Source organism: Lepidochelys kempii, chromosome 12 (assembly GCF_965140265.1).
Source record: "Lepidochelys kempii isolate rLepKem1 chromosome 12, rLepKem1.hap2, whole genome shotgun sequence".
NCBI lineage: Eukaryota > Metazoa > Chordata > Testudines > Cheloniidae > Lepidochelys > Lepidochelys kempii.
In genome coordinates, this window is record NC_133267.1 from 37,668,384 (window position 1) to 37,687,723 (window position 19,340).

General features: G+C 46.7%; 1 protein-coding gene across 1 annotated transcript in view; it reads right to left on the reverse strand.

Moving 5' to 3' along the window:
• SLC7A5 (solute carrier family 7 member 5) overlaps positions 1-19,340 on the reverse strand; it is a 67,213-nt gene that overhangs the window by 37,926 nt on the left and 9,947 nt on the right. The window contains exon 2 of the mRNA XM_073308149.1: positions 1,338-1,463. Within this exon, the coding sequence (XP_073164250.1) occupies positions 1,338-1,463 (126 nt within the window). The remainder of the gene's footprint in view (positions 1-1,337; positions 1,464-19,340) is intronic.

Below are 19,340 nucleotides of genomic sequence, written 5' to 3' on the forward strand. Positions count from 1 at the left end.
TTTGTGCAGGCAGTGATCAGGTTACCCAATAACATCAGGCTAAAGAGATCAAGATAAGAAGATGGACAGCCTGTTATTTAATAAATGTTATTTGGGCCCTTAGGTTTTGACAAAATTAACCAGGAAACCAAATTAACCAATGGCTGAATTCAGTGGAAGATACCTTGCATGGTGGAATACTTTGTGTACCATTAATATAAATTCTAGCAATCCCTTTACAGATATAAAATATGGCAGCTCATCCATAAACAAACCCATACACACCCCATCACACACTCACCTGCCTTTATAAAAGGACTTCTGGAAATGTCACTTAAGCTCACAGGAAGAGAACACAAAAAGAAAAGGAGTACTTGTGGCACCTTAGAGACTAACAAATTTATTTGAGCATAAGCTTTCGTGAGCTACAGCTCACCTCATTGAATGCATGCAGTAGAAAAGAGAACAGACTCTTGTAACGCATTTATGATAGCTTTTGAATGCACCTTTGTATAATTTTTTCTGGGGACAAATTCTCTAGAGCAATTCATATTTCTGGACCCATCTGAAGGTCACTTTAGTCTATTATGATTTTTAAAAACACAAAAATATTCTGGAGGGGAGAGCACATTCTGAAAAGCTGTGTAGCTACAATACCCCGCGAGGGAGAGGGGAAGGGGAATTAGACTGGATTATAATATTGCTATTACTATCAATTTATTTTTATTACTGTACTGCCTAGATATATCCTGAAATTTGCGAAACAGCCTTGCAGCCTACAAGCCTGACCCTCAGGACAATGAAAGAAATCCTGAATTTATTTTTAGCATCAGAAAGAGGCTAAACTCAGTCATCAGGATTGAAACAATATGGTGCCTGCAATTTCATGATGTAACAGGGCAAAAATTTTGTTCCACCACTGGTGGAGAATCAACCCCTGATCTTTCCCAAGGTGAGAGGCACAAGTGGCGCCATGTCAGTTATTTGGCAAGAAAACTGATTCAGTCATATTGAGAACGATGGAGAGGAGGAAATAACCTCTCCATATCATCTATAAATCCAGGTGTGAAGGTATCACGGCTTAGCATGTACACTAGGTTGGAGTTGGTGTGTTTATTTTTAAAGACAGTGGAAGGAATTCAGTTAAGGTGGCAACATAGCACGTAATTATTTGTCTCAAAAAAGAGTTTTATGTGCATTACTGATTACATTTATTGACTTAAAAAAAAAAAACCCACCAAGATCACACAAGAAATAAGTGGCAGGGCTAGGAGAATCTAGGAGCCTGAACTTCCACTCCCTGGCTCTAACCACCAATCTGCACTCTCTCCCTCAGCAAAAACAGGAGACATACTCACCCTTCCCAAGCTGCACAAAACCAAGGATGATGATCAAAGCAAGAGCCAGCAGTTTCGCCGCTGCAAAAGCATCCTGGACACGGGTAGCAGCTTTCACGCTGTAACAATTCACCGCTGTGAGAAACACTAAAAACAAAGACATAAGGAGAGACAAATCAGTTTCCACTGCAACAAGTCTTTAGAACACAAAACATACCATGGGACTTCCCACCGGCCTTTGCTTTCTGTTAAAATTTAGTAAACACAAATTGCTTCAAAAGAAAGAAAGAAAGAACGAACGAAAGAACAGAGCTCACAACTGCATCCATCTTAGGACTTTCCTGCTTTCTAAAGACTTGGTAGAAAATCTCTGTATTGGGGTGGGCAAATTTTTTGGGCTGTGGGCCACATCGGGGAGACGAAACTGTATGGAGGCCCAGGTAGGGAAGGTTGTGCCTTCCGAAACAGGCTGGCCCCTGCCCCTATCTTCCCCCTCCCACTTCCCGCCCCTTCACTGCCCCCCCTAAGAACCTCCAACCCAACCAACCTCCCTGTTCCTTGACCGCCCCCTCCTGGCATCCCCTGCCCCTAACCATCCCCCCCCCCGACCCCCTCCCCGCTCCCTGTCCCCTGACCATCTCCCCCCCCCACCCCGACAGGCCCCCCGGGATTCCCACGCCTATCCAACCGCCCTGCTCCCTGACCGATCCCCCCCCATCCCCCAGAACCTTCACCCCATCCAACTGCTCCCTGATAGGCCCCCCAGGACTCCCATGTCTATCAAACCACTCCCCACTCCCTCCCCCCAATCGCCCTTCCCGAACCTCTGCCCCAACCAACCGCCCCCTGCTCCCTGACTGCCCCCCAGGACCCCTTGCCACTTATCTTGTCCCTCCCCCCCGCTTCCTGCCCCCTTACCATGCTGCTCAGAGTGGCAGGACATGCTTATTGGAAAGCCTGGGAGGTGGGCGGGCGCAAGGCTGCGGGGGAGGTAGGACAGTGGGGGAGGGCCCGGGGGCAAGCCTCCCTGGCTGGGAGCTCAAGGGCTGGACAGGACAGTCCCGCGGGACGGATGTGGCCTGGAGGCCGTAGTTTGCCCACCTCTTCTCTATATTATTATTATTAGAGGTTTCAGAGTAACAGCCGTGTTAGTCTGTATTCGCAAAAAGAAAAGGAGTACTTGTGGCACCTTATGCTCTATTTATGCTCAAATAAATTGGTTAGTCTCTAAGGTGCCACAAGTACTCCTTTTCTTTTTATTATTATTAGAGTATATTATATTAAGTAGTAACCCTATGTTATTTAATGTAGTAGAATCCCTCCATATTATCCACAAAGTCAGAGATCTCTAGTCCCTGAGAATACTTATCTGACACTGGGTCTACATACTCCCTGGAGTATATTTTTCCGTATAGTCAAAGGTTACGGGTGAGGGACTAAAAATAAATATTTAAGATATAGTTGTTTTGGGATGAATCCCTCCCCCTTCCTATTTCTTGTCTTCAGATGGTCTCTGCAGATTACAGCTCTCTGGAGCAGAGACACATCATAAAAATAGTACTAACAGTAATTACTTAGAAGTATGACAGGTTTCAGAGGAACAGCCGTGTTAGTCTGTATTCGCAAAAAGAAAAGGAGGACTTGTGGCACCTTAGAGACTAACCAATTTATTTGAGCATGAGCTTTCGTGAGCTACAGCTCACTTCATCAGATGTTTACCGTGGAAACTGCAGCAGACTTTATATACACACAGAAATCATGAAACAATACCTCCTCCCACCCCACTGTCCTGCTGGTAATAGCTTATCTAAAGTGATCATCAGGTGGGCTTCAATACCTCCTAAAGCAACCCCATTACTCCTGTGGTCAAGCCAGCTTACATATAATAACCAAGGAAATACAGACTCCGGGAGCTATTTCTAGCGTTAATATATTACCTGTATTACAAGAGCACCCAATTGAAATTGAGGCCACATTGTGCTAGACACTCTGCAAACCCACAGGAAGAAGACAGTCCTTGCCCTGAGGTGTTTAAAGTCTCAGTAAACAAGACAAATACAGAGAGGGAGGGAAAGGGAAAGGAAAAGGAACTTGTGCAAAGTCACAATGCAGCTCAGAGGCAGAGCTGGGAATAGAAATCAGGTCTCCTGACTCCCCGACCCGCAGTGCACGGTCCACGAGATCACACTGCCTCCATTTTGCCACCTTTAATGTCAAAGAAAGCTGCTCACTAACAAAACCTTTTATTTCCTTTTAAGACAGTAAGGGATCACAACAGTTTTCACCCTGTGGTCACTCTCCGTGTCCAGCTCCCCCATCCTGCTGGGGAGATGGGCAAGTAGTGCCAGGTGAAACCAAGGTTAATGGTATGCCATATAGTGAGCAGGAGCCCACAGTCTGTTCTATAGAACTCTCTTCTGTTTGAACCCAAATCTAAGCACATCACCTCTCCCCAATGCAGAGACACCCTATGCTTGCCCCAGAGCTTGGATCCAGTACTGCACCCAGCTCCCCCCTGCTGGCTGCAGGCCTAGATCCAAGCAGTCACTGAGTTGTCTCTGGGGCAGCTGATCTTGTTGATGTTTTTCTTGAGCCATGATTTTGCAAGCAGGTTAGTTCTGATCTTCTCACATGTGGGCTGTAATGTATATTTTTTTAGTCTTCAGAAGCCTGATGAGTTTTCTAACAAGACAACAGAGGAGAAAGTCAGCCAAGCAGGGTGGTATATGTTCCAGGATGGGTCAAACTAGACCCCAGGCTACTGGACATCCCAATGCATGGCTGTCACCAGTTTACTTTTTGCAACAGGCATCTGCCTACAAATCACAAAGCAACCCCCATCCCCTATCAAACTCCTGTCAACACAACCTGGACTCACAGGATCCTCAGCCAAACACAGCAACACTTCCCCAAGATATGTAATATACAAGTCATTCATTCACTTCCCAGTTACACCTTTCATGCTGTGGGTAGGACTGGTGTGATTTTGGAGGCTGTGGAACAGAAGAGAGTGAGAACGGGCTACAGATTCACACACACCAGCTTCCCCGGCAGTCTGATCAGAAAGAAAAAGAGAGACAACAAACAAGAGTCGCTGTCAGCACCATGTGACAGTCCTGGTCCGGACTGCACTCGGGTTTTCTCTGTGGAAAGTAGGGGAGGGGCAACATGGTATCAAGCGTGCCCAGCTGACTGTCCTGGAAGGAATTAACGGGGGACGTGCCTGTGCAAAGATAGGGTGGATGGCAGAGAGCCATGCAGTCACACCACCAAGGAGAATTATTATATTCTTCTATCCACAGGCAGGGATGAGACAGTCACATTTTTATCTCTTTCCACTTTGTTCTGATGAAATCAAGGCAACACAGCCTACCACGCACAAAGCCTTCCCCAAGGGTCTGGAGGGCTAAGGTGGTCCTACCCCTCCAACTCTACATCTTGCTGACCAGCTCTTCTCCTTCCACCCACCCACTGATGAGGTGCAGTAAAGGGTTCTGTTTCAGAGGTGGGGAGAGCTGATTTGCAGATGGGAAACCCCCAAGCCAGGTGGTACTTTCCACAGAATTTTTAAAGAAAGATGTGATTATTCTCTTAAGTATTCCGCCCACCTCCCCCCAGGCTAGTCAGTGACCCCTCTCAGCTCCCTGCACTCAGCCTGGCCAGAGAAATCCACAGGAGCTGGAGTCCAAGAGCACTGAGAGGCAAGGTCCTATCCAGCACTGCCAGCAGCTGAACTGCTTTATCACTGTATCACAATAGTGCCTAGGCACCCCAAGAAGGGAGCTGAGCCCAATGTGCTAATATCACTATTGTGGATATTAAGAAAAGATGATCCCTTCTTCAAACAGCTGTTTGTGCAGGGCTGTGAAGAGCCTTACTGAGCCTTCTATCCATAACAGGTCAGAGTTTACATTCCAGGTACAGCAGACATAGCATGGGTGAGATGCTTGCGTGCATTGGAGGGGGTTTTTCATTTTCAAATATTGGTGGGGGGCTCATTTCCTTTTCTTTGGGGGGGGGGAAGGAGGGGGAACATAGGGGCTGAGATCTTGAATAGTATAGTCACCCATGGACTTCCAGCCTGAACACTGAAGTGATTAAAAAGCTGATTTTTCTCCTCTGGCCATTTGAAATAGCCACCCCAGGGAGAGCTGTGCAGAAAGTTTAGGCATGTGGAAACTGCTTAGATTGCACAAATTGCTAGACACATTTGTGCAGGCAGTGACTTAGATGGTGCAATCGGGCATGCCATGCAGAATTTGAACAATGCTGAAAACAGAAAAGGAGTACTTGTGGCACCTTAGAGACTAACCAATTTATTTGAGCATGAGCTTTCGTGAGCTACAGCTCACTTCATCGGATGCATAGCTCATGCTCAAATAAATTGGTTAGTCTCTAAAGTGCCACAAGTACTCCTTTTCTTTTTGAGAATACAGACTAACACGGCTGTTACTCTGAATGCTGAAAACCTGAACCTCAGCATTGATGTACCCCAAACTGGCAGAATCACACCACAGAAGCCTCCAAACTGTATTAGTTGATATTCTATAAGCCAGCTGGTAGTAACTTTCCTCCACCTACGGACTAACATCCAAAGGTCTCCAAACAGTTAACTAAGCCTCGCAGCCGCCCTATAAGGCAACAAAGAGAGGAAAAGCTGATAATCTAAGTGGGGTGGAGGAGGGAGCAGAAAACACACACATATACACACACTTAGTATTTTGCTTTTAAATGTTCTAATTTGTTAGTTCCTGACTTGCATCTGATGGGGTCTAAACATCTGATAAAGCTTTGCCTTACTCTTCCTGGGAACATCATATTCAGAAGAAATACCCAGTGGAAGGCAAGTTCGGGGAGTTACATGACTACCATGCTTCCAGAGCTGAGAATATCGTCTGTGGTGAACGTAGGTCTGCTTGCCTAAGGCCGCTCAGTACCTGACTACCATTTCCTGTACATTTGAGGGTGCAGGGACACACTATGCATGTGTGGATCTGATATAAATGGTTAGTGTTGCTCTTAGTGCTTGAATGAATCATCACAGTGAGTGGATTTCCTGGTGACTCAGCACAACTGAGCAAGACGGAACCATGATTGCATCATTCATTCAGACAGTATGAAAAACTCATTGTAGCACACAGCATGGTAAGGATGCTGGTCGTTCTAATGCCCAAGCTCTGCCCACCCAAGGACTGCAACAGAAGCTTGGCAGCAGCTTCAAGGCTGACCCAAATTTGTATAAAGTAGAGCAGATCACAGCCACCACTGTGCAACTTTCTACCGACGGCCGTGGTGAATTTGCCATCACTGGCCTTTTTAAATCAAGACTGGATGTGTTTCTAAAAGCTTTGCTCTAGGAATTATTCCGGGGCAGCTCTCTGGCCTGTGTTATGCAGGAGGTCAGACTAGATTATCACAACAGTCTCTCCTGGCCTGAGGATCTACGAAAGACAACGGGTACTAAAATGAAATGCTCGTTGTTGCAACTCTCTTGACAGTTAGAGGGGTTTCTTTTAAAGCTCCTGTTTCTGGAACCACGTGAATATGTGAGAATTTCAGCATTCATTTAAAAAAAGAATTCTGGCCCTCATGGTTGTAGAGAAAAGCATGAAAGTGTGACCCAATGTAGCCTAAAGGCTCAAAACTAAAAGAACCCAAAACGTTTGTATATATCAGGGGTCAGCAACCTTTCAGAAGTGGCGTGCCGAGTCTTCATTTATTCACTCTAATTTAAGGTTTCGCGTGCCAGTCATACGTTTTAACATTTCTGGAAGGTCTCTCACTATAAGTCTATAATATAGAACTAAACTGTTGTTGCATGTAAAGTAAATAAGATTTTTAAAATGTTTAAGAAGCTTCATTTAAAATTAAATGAAAATGCAGAGCCCCCCTGGACTGGTGGCCAGGACCCTGGCAGTGCGAGTGCCACTGAAAATCAGCTCGCGTGCCGCCTTTGGCGCGTGTGCCATAGGTTGCCTACCCCGATATATATCGTAAATTTTAAGCCCAATCTGGTGGTTTTGGGGGGACACAACCCATAAGTTTGAATGTTGGGGGTTTACAACACAAACGTTCCATCCTGACCCAGAGCTGCTCCATGCAGGACCTAAAGTTTCCCCACATGGTTCCTTTCAGGGCGGATGTAGTTCTGCACTGCATCCTGCATGGGCTGTGCTTTGGCAGACCTGCTTTAATGTTGTCAAGGTTCCTTCCCCACTCTGAACTCTAGGGTACAGATGTGGGGCCTGCATGAAAGACCCCCTAAGCTTATTCTTACCAGCTTTAGGTTAAAGCTTCCCCAAGGCACAGATTTCTTTCTTGCCTTGGGAACCAGGTTAGGTTAAAACCCTGATACGCTGCCACCACCAAGCGATTTAAACAAAGAACAGGGAAAGAGCCCACTTGGAGACATCTTCCCCCAAAATATCCCCCCAAGCCCTACACCCCCTTTCTTGGGGAAGGCTTGATAAAAATCCTCAATTTGTACAGGTGAACACAGACCCAAACCCTTGGATCTTAAGAACAATGAAAAATCAATCAGGTTCTTAAAAGAAGAATTTTACTGAAAGAAAAGGTAAAAGAATCCCCTCTGTAAAATCAGGATGGAAAATACTTTACAGGGTAATCCAATTCAAAACATAGAGAATCCCTCTAGGCAAAACCTTAAGACACAAAAACAGGAATACACATTCCCTCCAGCACAGCAAATTTACAAGCCAAAAAACAAAGAAAACCTAAAGCATTTTCTAGCTAGATTACTTACTAACTCTATAGGAATTGGAGAGCTGGCATCCTTGATCTGTTCCCGGCAAAGGTATCTCACAGACAGACAGGCAAAAGCCTTTTTCCCCCCCTCCAAATCTGAAAGAATCTCATCCCTTCATTGGCCATTTTGGGTCAGATGCAGCGAGGTTACCTTAGCTTCTTAACCCTTCACAGTTGAAAGGATTTTGCCTCTAGCCAGGCGGGATTTTATAGCACTGCATACAGAAAGGTGGTTACCCTTCCCTTTATATTTATGACAAACGTAGAGGAGAGAGCATAGGATTGGGAATGGAAGGCGCTGTAGCAAGCTGAAAAACCCTTCCCCCCGCGGCAATTAAAACCCATATAACACGGCTCCTTTGTTACATATTGGTCAAGGGAGATAAGACATATCCCCGTCCCTCATTACAACACTACCAAGTGGCCTGACTTGGAGGTGATTCAGCAAAAAAAGAAGCAGGCAGCACCATCACAGCTCAGCAGGAGCACGGCCAAGAGACAGAGCACTTATCATAGTGTAACGAGTGAACACACAGCATCTACATCAATGTGTTTTCTCAGAAAGGGCACTGTCAAGTTAGCTGTTCTGCAAAATAGCTCCCTGCCTGGGTAGCTAAGGCAACCTTAGGGTATGTCTACACTAGGGAAAAAGGTGTGTTTAAACATGATCATTAACACACAATAGCTTCCACCTTTTAAACACACAACTCGGTGGTGAATTCTGGGGAGAACCTAGCATTCACCTCAGCTAGCAAATGTGTTAAAATACAACAACTAACCCTGTTTACATGTGGATTTCAAAACATGAGCTAACAAACACCCTTTCTCCCCGAATGTAGACAGGCTCTTGGAGCGTTAACATTCATTTACTCCTATTCATTTAGCCATTTTGTTTCCTTTGCGACATTCCCTTTGGCCTGCACGCTAAACACTGGTCTCTTTTGTGAAAGTAGAATGAATTATATAGAAATTATAATTCATTAAAGAAATGCTACTTGAAGGGTTTGTTGAAATATAGTTGTCAGGAAGAGAAACATTAAGGAGTGTGAGACAATGGGTCCTCAAACTAATTAACTTAGAGCTCCTACTGAGCTAGGAGATTGGTAAACGTTAGTATGCAAATAAGACATGTATGTATATTTGTCAGTTTCTGCTTTCTTTTGTCTCTTATGTTAAATTGGCTTTGGCTTAGCTGTATAAATAAGTTATCTTGAGCCTCAGAGAGGGGCTCACATCTGGGTGCATTAGCAAAGCGGTTTGCTAATAAACAGAGTGGTCTGACAAATTATGTGAGTCCTGAATCTGACTTTGACATTTTCTGATCCCTCTGCATCTCTGGTTGCACCCCAACCAGCGAGGTTGTGCTACAGACTGGAAGGGGCTGCCTAAGAACCCTTCACCTGGTCTTAAACATAAAATGTTGTGGAAGTGTTTGTATTCATCTCATTTTTTAAATTCACCTTAAGTACCACCCGTGATATTGGGCATTAATAGAGAAATGACTTGCATCAGTTCACAGGGCTAAGAATTCCTACAATCTATGCCAGGCTCACACATTTTATGGGCTGGGGCAAGTCAGGACTTCAGTATGCCTCAGTTTCCTCATCTGTGAAACAGGAATAATACTACTTGCCTACCACACAGGGATGCTGCAAAGTTAATGTATGTAAAGTGCTTTCAGTGTTAGAAGTGCTATTCAAAGCGTTAAAGAATACTGTCTCATCTACTAGAGAGATGGATACATCATAGACCCAAGGGTGTGTCTACACTACAAAAAACGCCACCCCAATGGCAGAATCTCTTAGATCCTGGTCAACTGACTCAGGCTCGGAGAGCTAATGCTACATGGCTAAATAGCAAAGTAGATATTCCCGCTGGGGCTGGAGCCTAGAGTCAAGGTCCTCCCCCCCTCACCGGGTTGCACAGGCTAGGTGGACATGTCCACGTTCTTATTTCTAGCCCCGAAGCACAAGCCCTGCAAGTCAGTTGACCTGGCGGCTCTGAGGCTCACTACTGTGGTGTTTTTTCTGCAGTATAGACATACTAAATAGAACAGCACCTGGGCAAGTTTCACTGAGTCTTGAGGACAAATTTCAGTGATGTTCCATTTCTTAGGAGATCTCAAGTGGAAAGGGACAGGATTCTTTAATGCCTAAAGGTTTATTCCTTTGATCTGAGGCACTATGCATTAGAAGCAGGGCTTGAGTGGAAGATATTTACCCAGGGAAATTTCCATTCCCTTTAGTTCCCACTCAGCAAGTCCTAAGCTAATCACTCTATCTGAACCAAGGGGAATGGTGGTTGTCCCTCCATTAAACAGAGTCCTAGCTGACCACTGCTTTAATGGGAACAGGCGTAAAGCAGACAAGGTCATTCTAAAAAGGAGAATTTCAGCCCATGTTCAACATACATAGTGAGCTGATCCATCCTGTCTTGCTGCAAGAGCTTTACCGAACTGGGGTAACAAGAAGCTGCACTGATCTCAAGAGAGGAGACAAAGCAAACTGAAAACATTTTATTGTAAAATCCCCTCAGAGGAGGGTCTGCTCACAAGGATCCATGCACCTCTTCACCCCTTAACATGAGGTTCCTGCATTGTCCCCTCAAGAGATTTTAAGGGCAGCAGATTCCACAACGAACTGGAGGGCAAGAGGCAGAACATCCTAGAGCCCAAGGCTTTCAAGGAGAGACAGAGTGATCTTGTGGTTAAGGCATTAGATTGGGAGTCAAGGGCTATGGATTACATTGCCAGTTTTGCTCCAGTCTCCTAGCACGAACTTGAGCAAGTCACTTAATCTGTGCCTCAGTTATCCAGCTGTACAATGGGGATAACACTTTCTTACCTCACATGAGAGGCTGAGGACAAATTCATTCATGTGTGCGATACTATAGTGATGGGTCTCCCGCACCCCCTGAAGCACTTAGAACTGACCACCACTGGGAACTAGCTTTTGCTAGCCTTCTTGACGTTGCCTATTATCCACCCTCCTTCCCTGCTAAGTAGAGGAACCATACTTTCCTTCTTCTTTCTCATGCTCCTAATGCATTTCTTGCCTTTTATGTCTCTTGCTAGGTGTAACTCATTTTGTGCCTTAGCCTTTCTCATTTTGTCCCTACATGTTTGAACAATTCTTTTGTATTCATCCTGAGCAATTTGCACATTTTCACTTTTTGTTGGATTCCTTTTTGATTTTCAGGCTATTAAAGAGCTCCTGATAGAGCATGTCAGCCTCTTACTATTCTTCCTATCTTTCCTTTGCATCAGGATAAACAAATTCCTTTAAACAGATTCCAAAGGGATTTTATTTTAAACAGGATCACTAGCTGACAGCACCATGAATAAATCCCTTCAAAAAAGGGCCTAAAAAGGGTATTACTGTGCTCAGCCAGCACAGGAGAGCCCATATGGACACAGGCTCTGGGTGTTTGTAGAGCAGAGAATCCGTCCGTCTGTCCGTCCAACCTGCAGAGGTGTGGCCCTGCCCAAAGCAAACATGACATTACTTATACTGGCTTGCAGGCAAACGAGGGCAACTGCATCAGAAACACCATGACACAAACGCACGGCAGCTACAGTGCCACACAACACCTTAGGAATGCAGGAGAGTGAAGGAGTCACACCCAAGAAAATTTACAGTAAATTCTAGTGAACTATGGATACTGGATCTGGGACAGAAAGCCAGAGCAGTTAGGACAACCACAAGGGAATACTCTTAAAAAAACCCAACAACACTAACAAGCAAACAGCAAACCAAGAGCCCTTTGGCTGTTATACTAACCCTGTACATAGGAATGGGGGGCGGGTGTGTGTGTGATCTGATCATGTGCCATCACAGAACAGGTGCCGTAAGGGAATGGGGTTTGCTAAATATGTGCACGTGAAGCATAGAGCACTAATGCCTACCTTTCGTGTCAGGAAATCAATGCTCTTTTAAACGTGAATAAAATCTCCAGACCCTGGGCCAGCGTGTAAATATTGTAACTGCATGTAAAACAGATGGGACGCAGTTACACAGTGACTCAATGGGAGAGCTGAGAGCGGGAAAAGAAAGTCCAGATTCTCACCGGCCTGCTCTGACTTGTACAGTTTACAGAGACTAGACACTGAGTGCACCAGTCACTGCTGAACTCCAGAAATGATGACTATCTGGTTTACTATATAGGTAACCCAGTATGGAGCTATAGCAGTGGTTCTCAAATTTTTTTTTTTTTTTACTGGTGACCACTTTCACATAGCAAGCCTCCAAGTGCGACTCCCTTTAGAAATTAAAAGCACGTTTTAAAATATTTAACACCATTGTAAATGCTGGAGGCAAAGAAGGGTTTGGGGTGGAGGCTGACAGCTGACGACCCCCCCATGTAATAGCCTCATAACCCCTTGAGAGGTCCTGACCCCCAGTGTGAGAACTCCTGAGCTATAGGAAGGAAGCCCCCCCAGCTACTTCTTTCCTCCTCACATTTCATTAGCTGTATGAGTCTCAGTTTTTGGACTGTGGTGGTTACCATAATACCCTACATTTACACTGCGCTCAGGAGCCATACATTGCTTTGAAGATGTAAATTAAATGAATCCTACACTTCCATGAGAGGCGGCCAAATATCCCCATTTTAGAGCTACAGAAAGTAACGTCCTTTTCCGTCCACCTCACCCATCCAGGACCACAGGAACAAGATGTACACATCTGTCAGGTCAGGCAGGGGTACCATACTGTCTCCTTGGAGAGGAAAGGGCCAACTCTGGGTTTATGTGGCGGTGATTTAGGGCAAATCACAGCCTCTCTACCTTAGCTCCCCCATCTGGAACACTACGCAAAGGTGTTGCAAGGATTCACGTTGGAAATGTGCTTTTAGTACTGAGCATTAATTGGAAAGCCACACTTGGTCGTACTCATCTGGTGCTTATATTCATCCTTTGCTACAACTGCTCCTGAAACAGTTCCAACCTGTTTACACACAGCCCCATCCTACAGCGTAGGCTGTTCCTCCTGCTGTTCCCAAGTGTTGATTGAGGCCAAAACCGCTTTACTGGAAGGGATGATGCACCCACGTTCCAAAATACGTAGGAGAGATCAGATGAGTTGAACCAGGAGATGAAGAATGAAGCAGCCAACAGGAAACAACCTGGGAATGAAATGGGACCTGACACTTAGAGAGAACACAGCCTGGAAAGTGCCATGCTGTAAGCCAGGAGGAAAACAGTTGCTACGTGGAAAGGGAGGTTACGTTACCCCACTCCATTTGGGACAAACAGGGGCGGACATTATTCTGTTAAACACAGGGCATGACGTGGTTTGAACCACAGAACACTCAGTCGCAGAACTACCCACTGAAGGTAGAACAACCTGCTGTCCCCTGCAGGGCTCGTCTCAGGCCTAGGTACATAGGGACCCACCACATGAAGTTTAATCCCCATGGCAACAAGATGCATCACCCTGCTGAGCCCTCTCCTAGACACAAGAGAAGCTACTCTCTGACCTCCGATACTAGTAGTGTGGTTATACAGTAATGTAACCCCCGCTAGTCTCCAGTGTCTGTTTCTGGTAGCACCTCCAGCACTGCACAACCGAATTGTTTGTAGGGTCTAACACTATGCTGCTAGGGGTAGGAGCATGACATGAGGTTGGTGTAAGAGGAGACAAGACTAGCGATGAAAGCAGACAGCAGGGAAAGAATGGGGAGAACAGGAGGTGAAGGACAGGGGTAACTCCAATATAAGATTACTCAAGTGAGGGCTAGCACACAGCAAGGTGGTATAATTTCTTGGTGGAAGGTGTGATAGGGAGATTGGCGGGCCGGGAGCACACCCACCCTCCAGCCCCGTACCCCTCTGTTAGGATGGTAAAGGTACATGTTCCTGACCTTAAGCTGGGGATCTTCAGCATTCCAACCACATCTAGGTCTAGGCCCTTAAGGAGCTATAATAAGGAAACCTGGGCCCTCCCTTTCCTGTGTCCCAGCCCAGGGCCCTGTTGGATCTAGGAGTTCTCAGAGGGGGTAGTGGGTGGAGAAGGCACTACCTGTGGGCCTTATCTGCCCTGTAGACCCCTCAGGCTCAACCATCTGTCTAGCTTCCTAAGAAGGATTCCTCTCTGCTGCAGCCTGTCCTCTACACTTTACCTGAGCTTCCTACCTCCTTTTAATCCCCTAGTCAGAGCACACCGGAGGTACCTGGACCAAGTACCGTCTTCTAACCCCTTCCGGCTCAGTATACCCCATCACAGGGGGTCGTAGGAAGAAACGTGAATAAAGAAAGACCCAAGATCTGCAAGCTAGCTCAGGATAGGAAAGTAGAAGACATACCTACACTGTACCAGGTGACTGGAGGGTAGCTAATGTAATGCTGATTTTTTAAAAAGGCTCCAGAGGTGATCCTGGCAGTTATAGGGGGGTAAGCCTAACTTCAGTGCCAAGCAAACTGGTTGAAACTACAGTAAAGAACAGAATTATCAAACACACAGATGAACACGATACACTTGGAAGAGTCAACATAGCTTTTGTAAAGGGAAATCATGCCTCACCCATCTATTAGAATTCACTGAGGGTGTCAACTAATACATAGACAAGGATGATACAATCAGTACTTGGACTTTTAGAAAGCCTTTGCTAAGGTCCCTCACCAAAGACTCTTAAGCAAACTATGCAGTGATGGGATAAGAGGGAAGGTCCTCTCATGGATCAGTAATCGATTAAAAGATAGGGGACAAAGGGTAGGAATGGTCAGTTTTCACAATGGAAAGAGGTAAATAATGCAGTCCCCTAAGGATCGATAGTAGGACTTGTGCTGTCAACATATTCACAAGTGATCTGGAAACAGTGAGGTGGCAAAGTTTGCAGACGATAATTACTCAAGCTCGTTAAGTCCAAAGCTGACTGAAGAATTACAAAACTGGACAACAAAATGTCCAGATGAAATTCAATGTTGGTAAGTGCAAAGCAATGCACACTGGAAAAAATAATCCAAACTATACATATAACATGATGGGGACCAAATGAGCTGTTACCACGCAAGAAAGATCTTGGCGTTATTGTGGACAGTTCTCTGAAAACATCTGCTCAATGTGCAGCGGCCGTCAAAAAAAAGTTAATGTTCGGAACCATTAGGATAGATAATAGAAAATATCATAACGCCACTATATAAATCCATGGTACGCTCACATCTTGAATACTGCATATAGTTCTCGTCACCTTATCTCAAAAAAGCTGTGTGAGGATTGGAAAAGGTAAGAGACGGGCAACAAAAATAATGAGGGGTGTGGGACAGGTTGGGCACGAGGAGAGATTAAAAAGACTGGGACTGTTCATCTTAGAACAGAGACAATGAAGTAGCAACAGGATGTGTGCAGAAAGTGAGCAGGGAACCGTTATTGACCTCTTCACATCACACAAGAACCAGGAGTTACCCCAAATGAAATTAATAGGCAGCAGGCTTACAACAAACAAAATTAAGTACTTCTTCACACAACACACAGTCAGCTGTGAACTTGTTGCCAGATGGTATCGGTTTCCCCTGTGCAGTTCTTGGGTGTCTTGGTGGTGGGGTGGGGGTGTGTGATCGTTGCGGAGCCCTGGAGGGCGGGTGTGTGCGGGGGTCTGGACGCAAGGGGGGGCCGATGCCCTGTTTCCTGGCGGCTGGTGGCCTGGCCCTTCCCCCCGGCAGGGTGGGAGCTGGAGGGTTGGAGAGCGGGGGAGTCAGGTGACCTCCTGGCCCGGGGGGAGATGGGGCCGGGGGAGGGGGGGCTGGCGGGAGTTTCAGTTTGGGGCTGGCTGGAGACGTGGGGTGGGGGGCGGGTGTGGTTATCTGGCTCCCGGCCCCCCCAGGGTGGACCCAGCTGGGGGGTCCGGTTCTCTGCATCTGCGGGCTCTGTTTTGGACCATGTTCCTGTCACCTGGTGGACCTCTGTTTTGCTGGCTGGCTGAGAGTCACGTCTGGCTGCGGGGTTGGGGTGCAGGACCCTCTGGCTTCCCCAGGATCCCGCCTGAGCTCACACAGCTTCCACCTTCCTGGGTCTGACCTTGGAGCATTTAGCATCCTCTGCCCCTCCCTGCGCTTCCCACAGCGAGTCCGCTCGGGCGGGGCTCCTGCGGGGTCCTGCGCCCCAGCTTCACAGTCGGGCATGGCTCTCGGCCGGCCAGTGGAGCAGAGGTTTGTTGGACGACGGGACCATGGTCTAGAGTGGAGCTTGCGGGTGCGGTGGGCAGGGCCCCTTGGCTGGGTCCATTTTGGGGGGCGGTGTGCTGGACGGCCACGTATGCACTTTGCTCCATGTCTCCAGCCAGCCCCGAGCTGACTCTCTCCGGCCCCCCCTCCTCCGGGCTTTGTCCCTTTCCCGGGCGGTCGCCTGGTTCCTTTGTTCTCCGGCCCTTTGACTCTCGCCTTGCGGGGGGGGGGGCGGGCCGGGCCGTTGGTTGCCAGGGGGCAGGGTGCTGGCCATTCTCTGTGTCTAGGCCCCTGCACGCGCCTGCCCTCTGGGCTGCTGCGGTGGTCGTGCACCCTTGCCCCACCGCCTGGATGCTTGGGAGCTGCGTGGGGGAGCCCCCGCACTGTTCAGAGGAGGCATTGAGAGCAGTCCCACTTCGTCACACAAGTCATGCCTGACTAATCTAATTGCCTTCTATGACAAGGTAACTGGCTCTGTGGATGAGGGGAAAGCGGTGGATGTGTTGTTCCTTGATTTTAGCAAAGCTTTTGGTACGGTCTCCCACAGCATTCTTGCCAGCAAGTTAAAGAAGTATGGGCTGGATGAATGGACTCTAAGGTGGATAGAAAGTTGGCTAGATTGTCGGGCTCAACGGGTAGCGATCAATGGCTCCATGTCTAGGTGGCAGCCGGTATCAAGCAGAGTGCCCCAAGGGTCGGTCCTCAGGCCGGTTTTGTTCAATATCTTCATAAATGATCTGGAGGATGGTGTGGATTGCACCCTCAGCAAGTTTGCAGATGACACTAAACTGGGAGGAGAGGTAAATACGCTGGAGGGTAGGGATACGATACAGAGGGACCTAGACAAATTAGAGGATTGGGCCAAAAGAAATCTGATGAGGTTCAACAAAGACAAGGGCAGAGTCCTGCACTTACAACGGAAGAATCCCATGCATCGCTACAGACTAGGGACGGAATGGCTCGGCAGCAGTTCTGCAGAAAAGGACCTAAGGGTTACAGTGGATGAGAAGCTGAATATGAGTCAACAGTGTGCCCTTGTCACCAAGAAGGCCCATGGCATTTTGGGATGTATAAGTAGGGGCATTGCCAGCAGATAGAGGGACGTGATCGTTCCCCTCTATTCGACATTGGTGAGGCCTCATCTGGAGTACTGTGTCCAGTTTTGGGCCCCACACTACAAGGATGTGGAAAAATTGGAAAACGTCCAACGGAGGACAACAAAAATGATTAGGGGACTGGAACACATGACTTATGAGGAGAGGCTGAGGGAACTGGGATTGTTTAGTCTGCGGAAGAGAAGAGTGAGGGGGGATTTGATAGCTGCTTTCAACTACCTGAAAGGGGGTTCCAAAGAGCATGGATCTAGACTCTTCTCAGTGGTAGCAGATGACAGGACAAGGAGTAATGGTCTCAAGGTGCAGTGGGGCAGGTTTAGGTTGGATATTAGGAAAAACTTTTTCACAAGGAGGGTGGTGAAGCACTGGAATGGGTTCCCTAGGGGATGGTGGAATCTCCTTCCTTTGAGGTTTTTACGGTCAGGCTTGACAAAGCCCTGGCTGGGATGATTTAGTTGGGGATTGGTCCTGCTCTGAGCAGGGGGTTGGACTAGATGACCTCTTAAGGTCCCTTCCAACCCTGAAATTCTATGATATCATGAAGGCCAAAAGTATAGGTAAGTTCATGCAGAATAGGTCCACCAGTGGCTATTAGCCAAGATGCTCAGGGATGCAACCTCACAGTCTGCTGGTCTCTGAACTCCTGCGTCTCAGAAGCTGGGATTGGAGAGACAAGGTGGGTGATGTAATATCTTTTATTGGACTGACTGGCCTGGATGACGGGCACGGATCACTCAATTTCCCTGTTCTGTTCATTCCCTCTGAAGCACCTGGCACTGGCAACAGTCAGAAGACAGGATTCTGGGCTAGATGGACCATTGGTCTGATCCAATGTGGCCATTCTTATGTAAGAGAGTTGGCAACGATTGTCCTCTTACCCTTCTTTAGGCAGGGAAAATCCGTCTCTGGGGCAGGCAAGCTGGCACCTTTGACCAGAACTCACACAGTTAGGAGAGATAGAGACACCCCACTTTCCCAATCAGGAACAAAGACTCTTGCTTAGTCACAGATGAGAAAGTCTGCCTTCAGCAAAGCTAAATCTTGCATGGGGAGGTAAGAGATGTGATAGGATTGAATCCCTGGAGCTAGCTAAAGAGGACAACGGGAAAAGGGAAAGCATACTCCCTAATAAATGCTGACTGCTCCTTATGTTGCTGCCCAGACACGAGCACTTTAAATTCACAGAGGGAACCTGGCCAGATTGGAATCACAGGCATGAAGGGCAAACCTAGGGTGAGGTGAAAGTGCCAAATGGAGATGGTTTCATACAGATCATCATTTTTTGTAAACATTGGGAAACCTGCTCTCTAAATGAAACCCAGGTCCGGTAAACATGGACACTAGTAAGTCCTCACTTGGATTCATTTCCTGGAGAGCAGTCTGTTGCTCTGTGAAGAGTTTTAGTGTGAGGTGAAAAAAGTGTTGTCATTTAATAGATCTATTCTTTCACCTGGTCAGCTCTGTATGCACTACAGCCAGTGGGGCACTGGTGCTTGTTTAAAAAAAAAAAATAAAATAAAAAAAAATCCCTGTTAAGTGATTCTATCAACGGTGGGCTTCATGCAGTTTAATTTTTCTTACCCCCTCCATTAATTGTACATAAAAGGAATTTGTTGTTTTTACACCCTAGATGGCACTGACATGGCTTCTATGGAAACAGAGTCCCAACAGACTGGTGTTTAAACAGAAATGGATTCCTGGAGATTCAAACAGGGGTAACCTATGGAAATTATTGACAAATCCTGAGTGAACAGTACACTGGAAAGAGCAACTTTCAGATACTTCAGTTCAGAGGTGATGCACTCAAATCAGAAATGGATCACTGGCTGTGCTTTACCATGAAACCTCCTTGTTAAACACTGTGATGTTCAAAAACAGGCCTCTGTCTCTCATCCAATTGCTCCTCCGTCTGTGAATTCACAAGACCAGATTTGTGATGTCATAATCAATGTAATGGCAACAGACATACATCCTAAAACCAGAAAG